The sequence below is a fragment of the Lepidochelys olivacea genome, assembly GCF_965140295.1.
Source record: "Lepidochelys olivacea isolate rLepOli2 genome assembly, chromosome: 15".
Classification (NCBI taxonomy): Eukaryota; Metazoa; Chordata; order Testudines; family Cheloniidae; genus Lepidochelys; species Lepidochelys olivacea.
The window spans coordinates 15,447,240-15,461,478 of record NC_140425.1 but is presented as its reverse complement, the minus strand read 5'-3'; the positions used below and the strand labels follow the sequence as shown (position 1 = coordinate 15,461,478).

Sequence of the window (14,239 nt, the reverse complement as noted above, 5' to 3'; positions counted from 1 at the left end):
TATAAAACCACTTGTAACATGAACACACACACACACACACACCATTAATGTGATTGCCCACAAGGGCAGGGCTAGCTCTAAACCTTTTATTGACACATTTCAACTGCCCCATATTATGTTTAGAGTGGCAGAGGTGGGCATGATGCTTTTCAAACAAAAGTTCCTGCTCCTTGAGCTTGCAATTTAAGTTAGACACAGTACAACTGGGGATTTCAAAACTATATTAAATGATCATGTAGCCTTCTGTATGTCAGTTGCGTGAGTTTAGTGTTTGAATTTTTTTTAAAGTTAATATTAAGCTAAGTTTGTGAAAGTAACATCAAGCATTGGTGGGATGGGGGAAGGCAGCACTGGAAGGCTTCCAGAAAGTGGATTGGGGGCGGGGGGGGGGGCTGTGAAGGAGGCAAGTGAAGGATAGGGCTTTTTGTGGGGTGGTGAAGATGGGTGACTAAATTATCTTGATGGGGGGGGGTCTAGTTTTGTAGAAGGAGGGGGGAATACAATACCTTTTATCGCACCTGCATAATGCTAAAGCCATCTTTCATCCTCCATGCTGATACCCACCTTGCCTCACCCCCCTCTCTGCACAGCAGCTATTTCCTATAACGCACTTCCTAAGACCGACTACTGAAGTCACAGTCATGGTAAAGAAAAAGCATGTAGACCTCCAAGTGCTCAGCTGTTCTCTTGTATGAACAGGACATGGGCACCTATCTCTGCATCCTCCCAATAAGCGGTGTTCTTTGAAATCATAATAAAACAGTTGGCTTTGGTTTAATTTTTTTTTTTTTTTTTTTGTAAAAAGGCAGTGCTGATGAAACAAGAGCCAAAGTCTCCCACTTTGTTTGCTGTTGCAGGGATGTTGCAATTGTTTGGGCAGAATGCTTTTCCATTTGAAGGCTGATCCTGTCACTTTGTGCTTGCAGGTGTTGGCTGTCCTTTCAAATGAGCTGGCACAGCTTTAGCAGAACTTGTTAAGCTAAGAAGAATCAGTAAAGATGGTTCAATTTTAGAGGTAAAATGTCAAGGTATTGTGAGGGGGAGCTTCCACGCCAATTAAAGGAACGTGTGCACCATGCTGGAAACGTACCTTGTTGTACTTGGAAAGCAATAGCATGTGCCGGCATCATGTCATCAACTTCAAATAGAAAAAATCATAATGCTAAAATAAAGATAAAATGGGTGTGGGGGGGAAAGTAATTCAATGAAACAGGCCCCTGTGGAATAAAGCAATGTGATGCCTTACTTAGCTAATGTGCATTGTACTTGAATTAATGAACTTCTGTCAAGTTCTGCCTAGGGACCCAATTCTGCAATAAACTGCATGCAAACAGTGGGATTGGAGCTCAAGTCTGTTAAAATGTCAGTGGGCATGACTGGGGTGGGGGAGAGAAAATGTGAAATTCACTTAAATTTTCTACCTCATTGGCCTGCTCAAGGTAGAATCCTCACGATAATTTGTGGTCAGTAGCCTAGATAAACTAACCCAGTTTCCATACATATAAACCAGAATGTTTCCTGACAGGGTTCGGTGCAGGAGTGATTGTTACACTTTTATACCTACTATCTGGCACTTAAAATTTGTAACATAATGCAGCTGATTTGTGGATAAAAGCCTATATAGAAAAAAGTCATATAGTACCTAGCTCTCACGTAGTGCTTTTCATCCTGTGATCTCAAAGCACATTACAGAGGTCAGTGTCATGTAGTTGTTTTTCAGCATCATTCAGGGTGGGAGATTCCTTCACTAAAGCAGTTAAGCATTTAGACCCCCATCATGCAATGAACTCTGAGTGGGTGGAGGATTCTGGCCCCATGGAACTCAGTGCAGGATTAAGAGTAACAGCCGTGTTAGTCTGTATTCGCAAAAAGAAAAGGAGTACTTGTGGCACCTTAGAGACTAACCAATTTATTTGAGCATGAGCTTTCGTGAGCTACAGCTCACTTCATCGGATGCATACCGTGGAAACTGCAGCAGACTTTATATATACACAGAGAATATGAAACAATACCTCCTCCCACCCCACTGTCCTGCTGGTAATAGCTTATCTAAAGTGATCATCAGGTGGGCCATTTCCAGCACAAATCCAGGTTTTCTCACCCTCCACCCCCCCACACACAAATTCACTCTCCTGCTGGGGTGGGAGGAGGTATTGTTTCATATTCTCTGTGTATATATAAAGTCTGCTGCAGTTTCCATGGTATGCATCCGATGAAGTGAGCTGTAGCTCACGAAAGCTCATGCTCAAATAAATTGGTTAGTCTCTAAGGTGCCACAAGTCCTCCTTTTCTTAGTGCAGGATTAGAGACTTAGACCTGAATACATTGTGTGTGCAGCAGCATGATATAAATTCTCTTGCTATCCATCCAGTGATGATTCAAGCTAGGATCAGTGTTTTAAAAGGTTTTCTCCCATTAAATGAAAACAGGGTGGGCTCATCCCATAAAGCACTAACAGTGCTAGGCACAAGACAATGTGTCAAGGGGTCAAATTTTCAAAACTGCCCTAAGTCCAATTTGCAAATCAGAGCTGACTCTGTATGAGACTTAGGCTCATAAGTCTCTGAATCACTTTTGAAAATAGGATTTAAGCACCTACATCACATAGCTGTCTTTGAGACTGTTGCCCATGGTCCCTGCCATGAACTGCAGACAGTCTCGGTACTGATGGGCTGAGGTCGGAAAGGACCCAGTGCTCATGATAGCTTTACTTCAGTTCTACTGTTTTGTTTATTGAGCTGCTTTAAATTATTCCTCATTATAAATAAGAGGACAAGATGCCTTTCATAAATCCAAGTCAATCTTTATCTATTTTTTGCCTCCCTCATCCCTCAACCTTTGTTCCCGTGGCTAGGAAATTTGCACTGGGGTGTTTCCAGCCTGAATGAGCCCTGCAGTCTCCTGATTGGTCCAAAGTAACTAGCAGCACTGGCTGAGTTGCTTACTAAAGGCTCTTAGCAGAGGTATGCAGAAGTTATTCTCAGTCCTGCCTCTAGGCCACCTGCTGCAGGCTGAGTTGCTGTGAGAGGCTCTTCTGCTGTAGGGTTTCTCTCTCACTGAATCCCAGCTGCCAGAATGGTGGTAGAGCTTTTTCTGGATCTCCTCTCCCAGCCCTGCCGAGCCCTCTTTATATTTGCCAAAAAAAACAACATCCCATTTGAGTTCAAGCATGTGGATCTGCTAAAAGGTGAGTGAAGGGCACCTGTACCTGGGGGATGGACTGTGTGTGTGTTCTCTCATTACTCTGCTAGGGGGGTCCAGCAATAACATCTTAAGGGAGAACATTTGCTCTTAGGAGAATTGATCTGTGCAGACTATCAGCATGTTACACTTCTCAGGTGCAACTGATTCCCTTGCTCTAAACCCTAATGTATCTCTGTTTCTTCACACAGGGATTTTTGCCTTATTCTTCATTACTGACCTCCAGTTGACAGTGGAAATCTTATTTAGGAAACTAGATGCATGAAAGAAATGTAGCCCCAGCTCTTCAAGCTCCTTTTTCTGCTGTTGTACTTTCACTTTGGGCCACTGTTGCATCCGATGAAGTGAGCTGTAGCTCACGAAAGCTCATGCTCAAATAATGGTTAGTCTCTAAGGTGCCACAAGTCCTCCTTTTCTTTTTGCGAATACAGACTAACACGGCTGTTACTCTGAAACCTGTTGTAATAGTTGCACATCTTGGCTGTTTTTAATTGTCAGGCTCACATTTGGGAGGTGCAAGGTTATACCCAGTCTCTGATTTTTAACAGTTAAGCATACTAGCAGTTGATGAGCATTGTTCAGTGAAGGAATGGGGCCAGGGCCATGCTCTTGCTGTCACACACATGTCATGCTGTTTCCATGCTCCACTAAATATGTTCCTCCTATACGATGACATGACTAGACCAAAGCGCTGAGCAGAAATGCTTTCTGAAAAGTCCTGCCTCGGCTGAGTTGTCTCCAGCTTCCTGTAATTCAGACTTGCTGATCTAGGTCTAAACCTTGGCGCTCGTGCCATCTTTAACACTAAAAAAGTCTTGAGTTTTGTCTCCCTATTATGACCCTGAAGCAGATTCTTGCACAGTCCCTAAAACTGAGGTGCTAGAAGGACCAGAGAGACTGAGGGCATGTCTTCACTAGCAACGTGAAAGTGCTGCTGCAGCAGTGTTCTAATGCGGCTGGGTAGTCGCGGCACCAGCGGAAAAAACCACCTCCACCAGGGGAGTGCGGCACCCAGCGCTGGTGCACTGCCTACCCTGCCACGTCGCAGCGCTGAAACTTGCCGCGCTCGGGGGGCTGACATGGTGCTGAACGTGTTTAGTCCTCACTTCCACTACAGGCACAGCCATGTTGCTTACCAGTCCAAGTGTGCATGTTGCCAGCATCCTTTGTCAGCAGGCAGCAAGGAGGAATCTTTTGTAGAGTAGATGTAAGGCTTGTGGTGACTGGAGAGCTAGTGGAGGGTGGCCGCACAAGAGTGAAAGCCGAGTAATTGGGAAAGGAAGGGTTTTCATCAAACCGCTTTAAATTTGGCTATTGGTTGATGCCTGTCTCTTTAATACAGAAAGAAAAGGAGACTGAGATTTATTTGAGCATAAGCTTTCGTGAGCTACATGCATCTGAGGAAGTGAGCTGTAGCTCACGAAAGCGTATGCTCAAATTTTAGTCTCTAAGGTGCCACTAGTCCTCCTTTTCTTTTTGCGAATACAGGCTACCACGGCGGCTACTCTGAATCTTGTTAATACCTATCTAATGTCAATGACTAACGCTCTGGAGAAATGGTTTCAGAGTAGCCGCCGTGTTAGTCTGTATTCGCAAAAAGAAAAGGAGGACTTGTGGCACCTTAGAGACTAACCCATTTATTTGAGCATATATGGTGCTAAGGTGCCACAAGTACTCCTTCACTCTGGATAAATGACTCTTTTGTTTCAAAACTTAATGCTGTGGGCCCTTTGGTTCAAGTTCATAACAACCATCCTCTGAGTCTTCCAGGAGGTCATCTAGCCTTGATGTTCATAATGCTTTACAAATTTAAAAAAAAAAACCCAGGAGACCATGTTACAAATAATGAAGGGAGGGAAAGAGCCTTTGTGGGTTGTTATCCACCATAAAGAACAAAAAAGGCACAACTCTTTTTAAAAACCTCCTTTGCAGGCTCACCTTTCAAAAGCCTTAAAACTTTGAAAGGGGAGCAGGGATTTTAGACTTTTCATCGTGACTTGTGTTTTCTCTCCTCTTCCTCGTCCTTCATTTATTAATACGCGCTTAATTGCTTCATTCATCCCAGATGGATATTCCATCTACAAAGAGCAGCAACTCCTCTCTCAGTTAAACTGTGTTACCCAGAATGTTGGCACTGCTAAGGAGAGCTCTCCACTATTCCCTGTTTAAGTGAGAGCATTATGCCCAGCCTGCTTCTGTGACTCTGATCTTTCTTCGCTTCCTTAGCCCCTATGCCTCACACACTTAGGCACATAACTGCCACTTCTGAGGCACCTAAGGCCAAAGTTTAGGCACCAAGGCGATCATCAAAACCCCTGCTCAGCTGCCACCTCACTCTAGAGGTGTCTCAAATTCCTCCGTGCCTAAATTCTTACTGTAAAAGGTTTCCTAGGTCCTTAAGTTTCTGCCTCTGGGTATACCTACTGCTGCCTCAGGCAGGCGCCTGAATGCCTATCTCATGTCTATGCACCAGTGGGATCCTCATGCCAGGTGAAAGCTGGCATTGCCCTGCCTATTGAGGCTGATCCTCTGAGCATTCTCAGAGCACACCTAACTACATACAAAATGCTCACTCTAGAGCAAGTCTCTTCCTATCTGGAGGCAGACGCTGGAAGTTCTGCTCCGAGTCTAAAGTAATCCAAGTACTCCCAGCTACATCCTCTAAAGTTCTGGAGGTTCCCTTCCATCCCCTGCTACTATGGGGCACAAGATGCGTTCTGTGGTGGTGGGGGATGCACTGCTAGTCTGAAGCAACAAAATAGCATGTGGGGGAGAGGGGTGGCATAAACACACCAGTGGGGGATTTATGAGTCTCATTTAGTTGCTCATGTTTGACAACCTACCTCCCAGGCAGTAGCTATGTTGTCATGCTGATGCTGGTAGCTGGAACTGCCCCAGCTGGGTCTGGAGAGGCTCAGCCAATTCTTTACCACAGAAGTCTGCTGTCCTGAAGTCAAAGCTGTGCCTGCTGAATGTCTTTGGTACCAAAAGGCGATAGTTCATCAAGGGAAGTGTGAACTAGGGACATGTAATAGGATGCCCTTCTCTGCAAACAGGACTCCTGGGGTTTTACTGTGCCTATGAAAAATCCCATTTTGGCTGAGTTCAGGCAGCCCCAGCTGGGAGCTTGCTGAGCTATGACACACACAGAAGAATCTGTCAAAGTTATGTGGCCTTAATGGGTCTATGCTGACCTTGCAGCAGCTGCTGGGTGCTGTGTCTCGGACCCCGTGCTGGTTCCTGCCCTACATTCTGCAGAGCTTTTATGCCTCTCTGGCTCCTGCTGCAGCCCTATTGCTGAGGTGAACGTGAGCGGATACAGCAGGGATGCTCCCTTGCCATCCATCTTATGACATAAAATGTAGTTTAAGCCTGGCTGGAATAAACCAGAAAAGAGAAACTGTCTGTAATTACTAACCTACAAGCTACTCCCCTCATCCCCCTGGCTGCTAATACGGCATAATGTCAGATTTAGGCTTTGTATCCTGGGGTGATCTTGAGACTGCAGTCATGGGCATGTTAAAAATGCCGAAGATTCACTTGGGTTGCTGTTGCAACACACTGCAGCTCTTGCTCTAGGTCCCTCTTACAGTAACAGCAGGAAGGAGAAATGCAGTTTCTTGAGCAGGCACTCTGCAGTTACTCTTTCCTTTCCCAGTGCTCACTGATATAACCCAGTGCAGCCTGGCACCAGTTAATCCACCAGTTTTCATCTAACTACTTCACTGAAAGGTTAAGTGACATCCGATGAAGTGAGCTGTAGCTCACGAAAGCTTATGCTCAAATAAATTGGTTAGTCTCTAAGGTGCCACAAGTACTCCTTTTCTTTTTGCGAATACAGACTAACACAGCTGTTACTCTGAAACCTCCCCTTTCAGTGTATGGCAAACTCTAGTGTTTTGCAGCACAGCTGCTCTCCCCAAGAAGTCTCATGCTTGCTTCCATTCATTCAGTGGGGAAGCCTGAGTTTGCAATAAAGCCTACTAATAATTAAGAGTTCTGCTCCATATTCTCTCCTCTCTCTATGCCTTGCTCTTGCTTGACATTTGTCTTTCTAGAGACTTTGGTGGGGGGAGATTAATAAGATTATTCAAGGTACCATGGGGAAGGAGGCATTGTCAGTTTAAAAGAATATTTAACGTATTAAACACACACACATTTGGGCTCCTTTCCTTTTCAGTACTGACCACCATGAGCCACTAAAATATGGGGCAGGGGGAGACAAGCCAGTGAACTTACTGAGAAGGGTGAAAAACTGACTCCGTTGTCATTGGACTGACCGAAGGAGATTTCAACAAAATCGCAAGCTCCAGATGCTCTATGTTATACAGTAGCAGCACTAGGCTTTAGCAAAGCCTACATGTAGCTTATGACTACAACAGAGAAGAACTGCTACATTTGCTCTCCTTACAGGGATTCTAAAGTGCATTGTATCTCTGACTGCACTAACCTCCTGGATTCCTATGGAAACGCTTATAAGTTAAATACATTTGGTTATGTTCAGGTCCTAAGTGGTACCAGCATGGACATAGGCATCCATTCATGGCGCAAAATCAGGGTTATTATAGCCTTTTATACAGACAAACCATGGGCCCCTATGCTGCCTCAGCATGCAGACAGACATATGGGATATGGAGCAGCAGGTGAAGGGTGTAGTAAAATCTTCAGTCCCAATCTGCACCCTTGCTTCAAGCCCTACTCTCAAATCCTGACAGAGTTGCTGAGCATGGAAGGCACCCTGAGGAGGGCGCAAAGTTCAGCCCAAGGTCTGAATTTGGACCACTGGAAACAAGTGGATGCTCTGCTTCCCTGGAAGAGCCACCATTGTTAGGTGATACCTTAAATAAGGCCTCAGAGCATAGGTGTAGTTTGATGTCTATATTTGTGCGGGGGGGGGAAGCTCCAGCAGGCCAATGGGGCCATGTGGGAGTGGGGGGTGGGGATTCCATGCTTGCCCAAGGCTTGCAGTTTGGGGGGGCAACGCTCCCCCCCCTTACCCCACAACTACACCCATGCCTCAGAGCTCTTTTATAAAATGGTAATTGCCTGTTAGCTCATCGCAACAGATCCTGCTTAATATGTAAAGACCAAACCCTGGCTAAAAAGCACAATATACAGGCTAAGCTGTATTTAAAAAAATAAAATAAAAGCCAGTCTTCTATTAAGTGTTGGCGCTGCATGCATAAATCTCACACATCAAACTAAAACCAGACCCATTTAATCTGTATGATAACAGCAAAACCACTAATTGCAAAGCAGAGTTCAGGAACCATTAGAAGCCTCATTCTGAAGCCAAAGGATGGTCGGTATTTCAGAGGTGGTGCTTTGGAAGTGAATTTCCATAGCTCCAGAGGCTGGCTGGAGGAACAAGTCCTCTGAAGCATTCTTACTTCTCTAACATTCTGGGCAGCTTCAGGGAAACAAATGCAAAGGATGAGGACTGGACAGAACAGGAATCGCCCCCGAATGGCGTGTGTGGCCTGAGTGAAGTCTAGGCCTGGAATTCTCCAGGCATTTCTAGAGTGCAGCAGAGAGAGAAACATGGAAAAATCTCCATATCCTTTTTGGAAGGTTGCCAAATGAGGCTGTGTTCGAAATGGAACCACTTTACTGTGTGAAGATGGCAAGCGTCATTCATGACTATTCAAGTATCAGAAAACTAAACCAATTCCCAGAAGGTTCTGCATTATCTGGGGATCGGCTGCCAGAATGTTAGTACAAAAGACTTGAGAGTTGCATCATTTAGCTCTCCGAGGTTCACCTGTGCAAGTTGGTTAGAGGAGCTTGAAAACAAAGGGCCCAATCTTGCAAACACTTCAGTGGATGACTTGTGTGAGTCTAGCCAGATAGACAAGCACTAATTGTGCATGGAAGAGTTCTCAGATTGGGCCCTGATGTGAAGAGCACTCAGACTTCAGGTAAATATTTTTCATTTCAGGCTATAAAGCTCATCCCTTTCCTTCTGTCTTGTATTTGAACTCTGAAGAATTGTCATGAGAATGCAAACCCTTGCCTATGTCTATAACCTATCTCAGACCTGAAAGCTTGCCTTTCTCTCCCCTCCCTGCCTGATGCAAGTTATTCCTTCAATAAACTAATGGTGGCAGTTCCATTTGATAATCGAAAGCAACGGATGTCTGACGACAAACTATAATGCATATAACTGACCGAAAATACCCTGAACTCCAACAGCAGCTTTGAGGGGTTTGGTAAAAGTGTCACAGCACTCAGTTATACAATATTGCATTTTCATGTTTCAAAAGCATGATTGAAATCCCGCCTCACGCTAGCAGGACCTGAAAAACTAATTGCATCTGAACTGAGCTGCGCTCCAGTTAGACCAAAGTAACTGTCACTTTATCACGAAAGCTTATGCTCAAATACATTGGTTAGTCTCTATGGTGCCACAAGTACTCCTTTTCTTTTCACTTTATCACTGTTACCCTTGTCCTACTTCCCTCTTTCGGTTACACCCATTTGTTATTTCTCATCTTAAAATTAGACTGCATGCCCTCTGGGGCTGTCACTCTGCCTATGTAAAGTGCCTCGCACAGGGATCCTGATAGGGGTCTTGGGACACTCTAGCAGCAGGTATCTGATATTAAAGCAGCAGATATCTGATATGAAGCAGGCCCGAGCTGACAAGATTACCAGCATAAATTGAGCCTTACAAGCCTATTAACAAATGTCAGAACACTGAACATGCAGACAATGAACAGGAGCGAGACAGGAATGCTAAGCTGATGAACAGAGAAGATAGCATCAGGCAAAATCTATATCTGTTATAGAGCTCTATTGCCCACTTGCTTTCTTAGGAAAATAAACAGGAATTTTCCTTATGTGGTCAAAGTTGAGATGTCATGGTCAAATATTCCCAGGGACTCTGCTGATCCTCACTAATGGGTAAAGAATCTAGCTTGATTTGGGTGCTAAATTTAAACTTTGCCGGGTTGTTTCCTTCTAGTCACTGAATCTTCCTTGCATGCCGTCACCGCTACCGCCTCCTTAATCGCCTCCTAAATCTTTTTAGGGCATAACCATAGTGAAGACTTTGGCAAGGTGAATGCGCTGAAGAAAGTACCAGCGATAAAGGATGGAGCCTTCACCTTAGCAGAAAGGTAAGGTTGAAACAAATGCAACTCTCTGATGCACGGTCTAACATCACAACACTTAACATCTGCCTGCTATGTCCCCTGCTCATTGTTCTACCTTATTACTTGCTCATCTCTTCTCTCTCTCTCTCTCTCTCTCTCTCCATGCCTTGGCTTATCTGTCTTTTATATGCTGTTTTTTTGTCTTTTCTGCATTCATGTCCTTTCTCTTTTCTCCCTATTTATCAGCCCCACTCATCTATGCCTCTTCCAGTCCTATATTTTCCCCATTCCTTCTGTCCCTTACGCCTTGCTGCAATTGTGCATCCATCTTTGAAGACAAGGAGATGAGGACAAACTTTGGCCAAGCCCAGCCACTTGCATCGGGTGATGTTGCAGCTAAGCTGCCTGTAGGCTCAATGCTTGCAAAGTTCCATGGATCTGGTGAGTCGCTGATTGTGCAGGATGGGCTGGCTTGAGGATGTCTACAGGTCTGGTAATGTGAAGCTTTCCCATCATGGGTATGTGGTCCAGTGTAAATTGTATACATTGCTCTAGTGGTTCAAGTTGCAACTGAAAATACAGGCGGTAGTGGGATTGGATAGCTGACCCCCCCTCAGCCGCTGGATAAAGTATCACAGGGCAGTTTTGTTTGTTTGTTTGTTTTTTTAAAGTGTGGAGGAAGGAGAAGAGGAAATCCACTTCTTCTCACTTTTCTGGAGGAAGGTGGGGGAAGCGAAAGTGAGAGTGGATTTTTTTTTTTTGCTTTCTCTCTCCCTTCCTCCCCACCCCCCACACCGGGAAGTGGCTGGAATTGGACTGCAGAAACTCCAAATGCTTTTTCAAAACTAAAACATTCATTTCACTGAAACAACTCAAAATGAATTCATCTTGAAAAGCAAAACTTAAAAAAATCCTAAAAATGTTCAGTTTCTAACCATTTCTTTTGTGAAAAGTACCCAAGACTTCAAGCCGTGCTAGGAAGTAGATGTTACTATGGTATATACATTTCTAGTGAGGGAAAGGGGGGCAGGGAGAGAAGTCTGAGTTGTAACTCTCATGTTACAGAACATGACTGGTTATTAGGGACTATGGGGAGATTCTTGGGTCTGTCAGTATTAACTCACTGACCTAGCTATTGGTAGTCAGAGTATTCTGAGATGTGGAGGGAAGAGGGGAGACAATAACCTCTTAATTCACCTGTCCATTGTTCCCTGTTACTATCTGGGCAGCATTGCGATCCTTCTCTATCTGAGCCAAAAATTCAACACTCCTGATCACTGGTACCCTTCAGACCTGCAGAAACGGGCCCGGGTTGATGAGTACTTGTCCTGGCAGCACGCTACCATTCGGGAAAAAGGGTGCAAAATTTTCATAACCAAGGTAAAGATATCCGATAACATGAGAACTGACTGCTAGCACCTGCTAGTGCTGTAGCATGTAGAATGCATTCAACCTCCCCTCTCCTAGCATCCCTATTTCTTATAAAGTATGTGTGTGGCAAGGGATTGGGGGGGTGTACTCAGAATGACCTTAATGTAGAGTGTCACTATCTTACCAGGCTGGTACCTTGCCGGGGTAGTGTAGATCTCTTACATCCCCAAAATGACATTAAAAGAGCACTGAGGTTGCAAAGTTCAGTGCTCAAAAGCTAGAAAATGCCAGACGTGCTGTTTGCTTGGAGTTTCTTGTACGGATGACTGGGACTGTTTCTGGATGATGTGCCTCACTAGCCAAAGACACATACCAGCTGATATTTGGAAACCAAACTGGAACTTGAGTTGCATTGGCTTCCCTGGTGAGCCAGCACTCTTCCTGATGGATTGTAATGGACCCGCTTACTCCTGCTGAAAGATTCCTTTATATTCTAGCCCCAATTCTTCCCAAGATTGAATCTGCGGGAACATTGTCTCCACTGTACTCAGTCCAGAGTAGTAAGTAAATGTAACTGATCCGGCAAGGGTGAGATGGTGCCAGACACTGACCACTTTCCTCCTGCTTTCTGACTGACTAGGCATAACTGTCGCTTGTCTCTGCAGAGACAGGCCTCTCCTCTTGAAACAAGGGGCTGTGATTGCAGTTGGTGTGAAATGTTGTTGTTGTTGTTTTTTTTTAAGGCAAATGTCTCCAAAGAAGAGAATCTGAACAAGACTGCCTGATTTGGACAAATATGATGCAATGGGTTTTTATGCTAGCCAGCCTAGCAGAGGGGGTTTCCAGTACCAGCTAACTCAGCCCACTCCATTATAAACTAATGAGGGATACTTAGAGTGGTTCAGGGTGCCAAGGCTGCATGGTGGATGGACTAAAAATTGGCAGATAACATGTTAGAGCTGCATTTTCCTCTCTCTGGTAGGTACTGGTGCCTCTCATTCTAGGGCAGCCATTTTCTCCAGAGACACTAAAGGAGAATGTCGAGGAACTGAATTCTGCTCTGAAGCAGTTTGAGGAGAAGTTCCTGCAGGACAAGCCCTTCATTGTGGGCAACGAGATCTCCCTGGCAGACCTGATGGCTGTTGTGGAGCTCATGCAGGTGAGTGTTGGTCCTACTGGTTCCAGTTGCCAACCAGACTTCAGACAAAGCAAGCTGGGTTGCTGGGAGAGTGAGCTGGCACATGGCTTTCAGGTCCTGCAAAAATATCTCAAATAAGAGTTCTCTTTGCCCGTTTGTCTTTCAAACTTTTTGGATAAAACTGGAAGCGTTGAAGTGACACTTCCTATGGAAATGAAAAATATTTTGAACAAAGAACTTCAACCCTGCTCTGATTACTGGTCCTCTGGCAGAAATCAGTGGAAATCAGTAGACTAGCTGAAAGGTCCTAAGTTACTAAAATTTATTCTAGGGTGAGTGTACCTGGAAATGCTCAGCACTGTGGAAAAACTACCTGTGTTTTTAAACTGATTGAGAAGTGCATGGTTTCCCTTCCTCAGACTGGGAATTCCACAGGGAAAAGTCTGGGGGTCAGAGTTGTGAGGGTTTTGTTTGTTTGTTTCATTTTCCTTGAAGTGCTGAGCATACAGACTAAACTTAAAAAAAAAACATTTCTATATATTAGAGCGAGGACTTCCTCTGTATCCCTAAACACATTCACACAATTGAAGTACCACTGTATGTATCCTTAAGAATGATGTACCTGCTTTTGTATTGCAGGAGTCTCCTTTTAATTGGCTGGTGTGAATCTACTTTACTTTTCATTATAAAATTGATTATCTCTTGAGATAGTGTTTGTAACATACTTATTGACACTTTTGCTGTCAGTTTGTCTTGTCTATTTTCATTGCCCAGCGGAGTGACATACTAGTCTCTTCACATTCTGGCTTTCATGTGTTAGCATGACTCTAAGTTTTGGGTTGCAAACTCTGCAGAGGGATTTTTAAACCCAAACAATGAAGTGTTTCCAATGAAAACTCAAGAATGCCTTTCCTGTTAATGTTGGGATAGGGGGCAGAAGGGGAAGACTACATTGCTATCTCTCTGTGTCCCTATGTAGCTGTTACAGATATCCTCAGATACTACTCTAGTCTCCTAGAAATGGAGAACTTGAAATGAGCTGAAATCAAACCCTCAAATCTTCCAGATCTGACTTGATCCAGCTGATATTTGTTTTTAATTCCAAATGGCTTTTTGGTCCCATCCCTCTAAATGGATTCTGGTTTGGACTGTTCGCATGGAAGTTGTGCTACTGTGTTTTTGCTTCTGTCTTTGCAGCCTGTAGGAAGTGGCTGTGACATCTTTGAGAACCGACCCAAGCTGGCAGAGTGGCGCAGCCGGGTGGAGGAAGCTGTGGGGAAGGAGCTCTTCCAGCAAGCGCATGAGCTAATCCTGAATGTCAAGGATCTGAGCATCCCTCAAGTTCCCCCAGAACTGAGGGAGCATATGAAACAGCTTCTAAAAACTTGAATTAAAAAGGGAAAGTGTCCCTCTAAGCAAAGCTAATCCTGTGTGG

The 14,239-nt window shown here is 44.5% G+C and overlaps 1 protein-coding gene across 1 annotated transcript; it reads left to right on the top strand.

Annotated features, from left to right (window-relative positions):
• The first annotated feature begins 2,965 nt into the window (after nucleotides 1-2,965).
• Nucleotides 2,966-14,229, top strand: LOC311531792 (glutathione S-transferase theta-1-like). Its single transcript, XM_084649502.1, has 5 exons — nucleotides 2,966-3,187; nucleotides 10,232-10,319; nucleotides 11,525-11,675; nucleotides 12,649-12,825; nucleotides 14,002-14,229. Exons 1-5 carry the CDS (start codon nucleotides 3,076-3,078, stop codon nucleotides 14,191-14,193), a joined length of 720 nt encoding a protein of 239 aa, XP_084505628.1. The 5' UTR covers nucleotides 2,966-3,075; the 3' UTR covers nucleotides 14,194-14,229.
• Nucleotides 14,230-14,239: the final 10 nt, after the last annotated feature.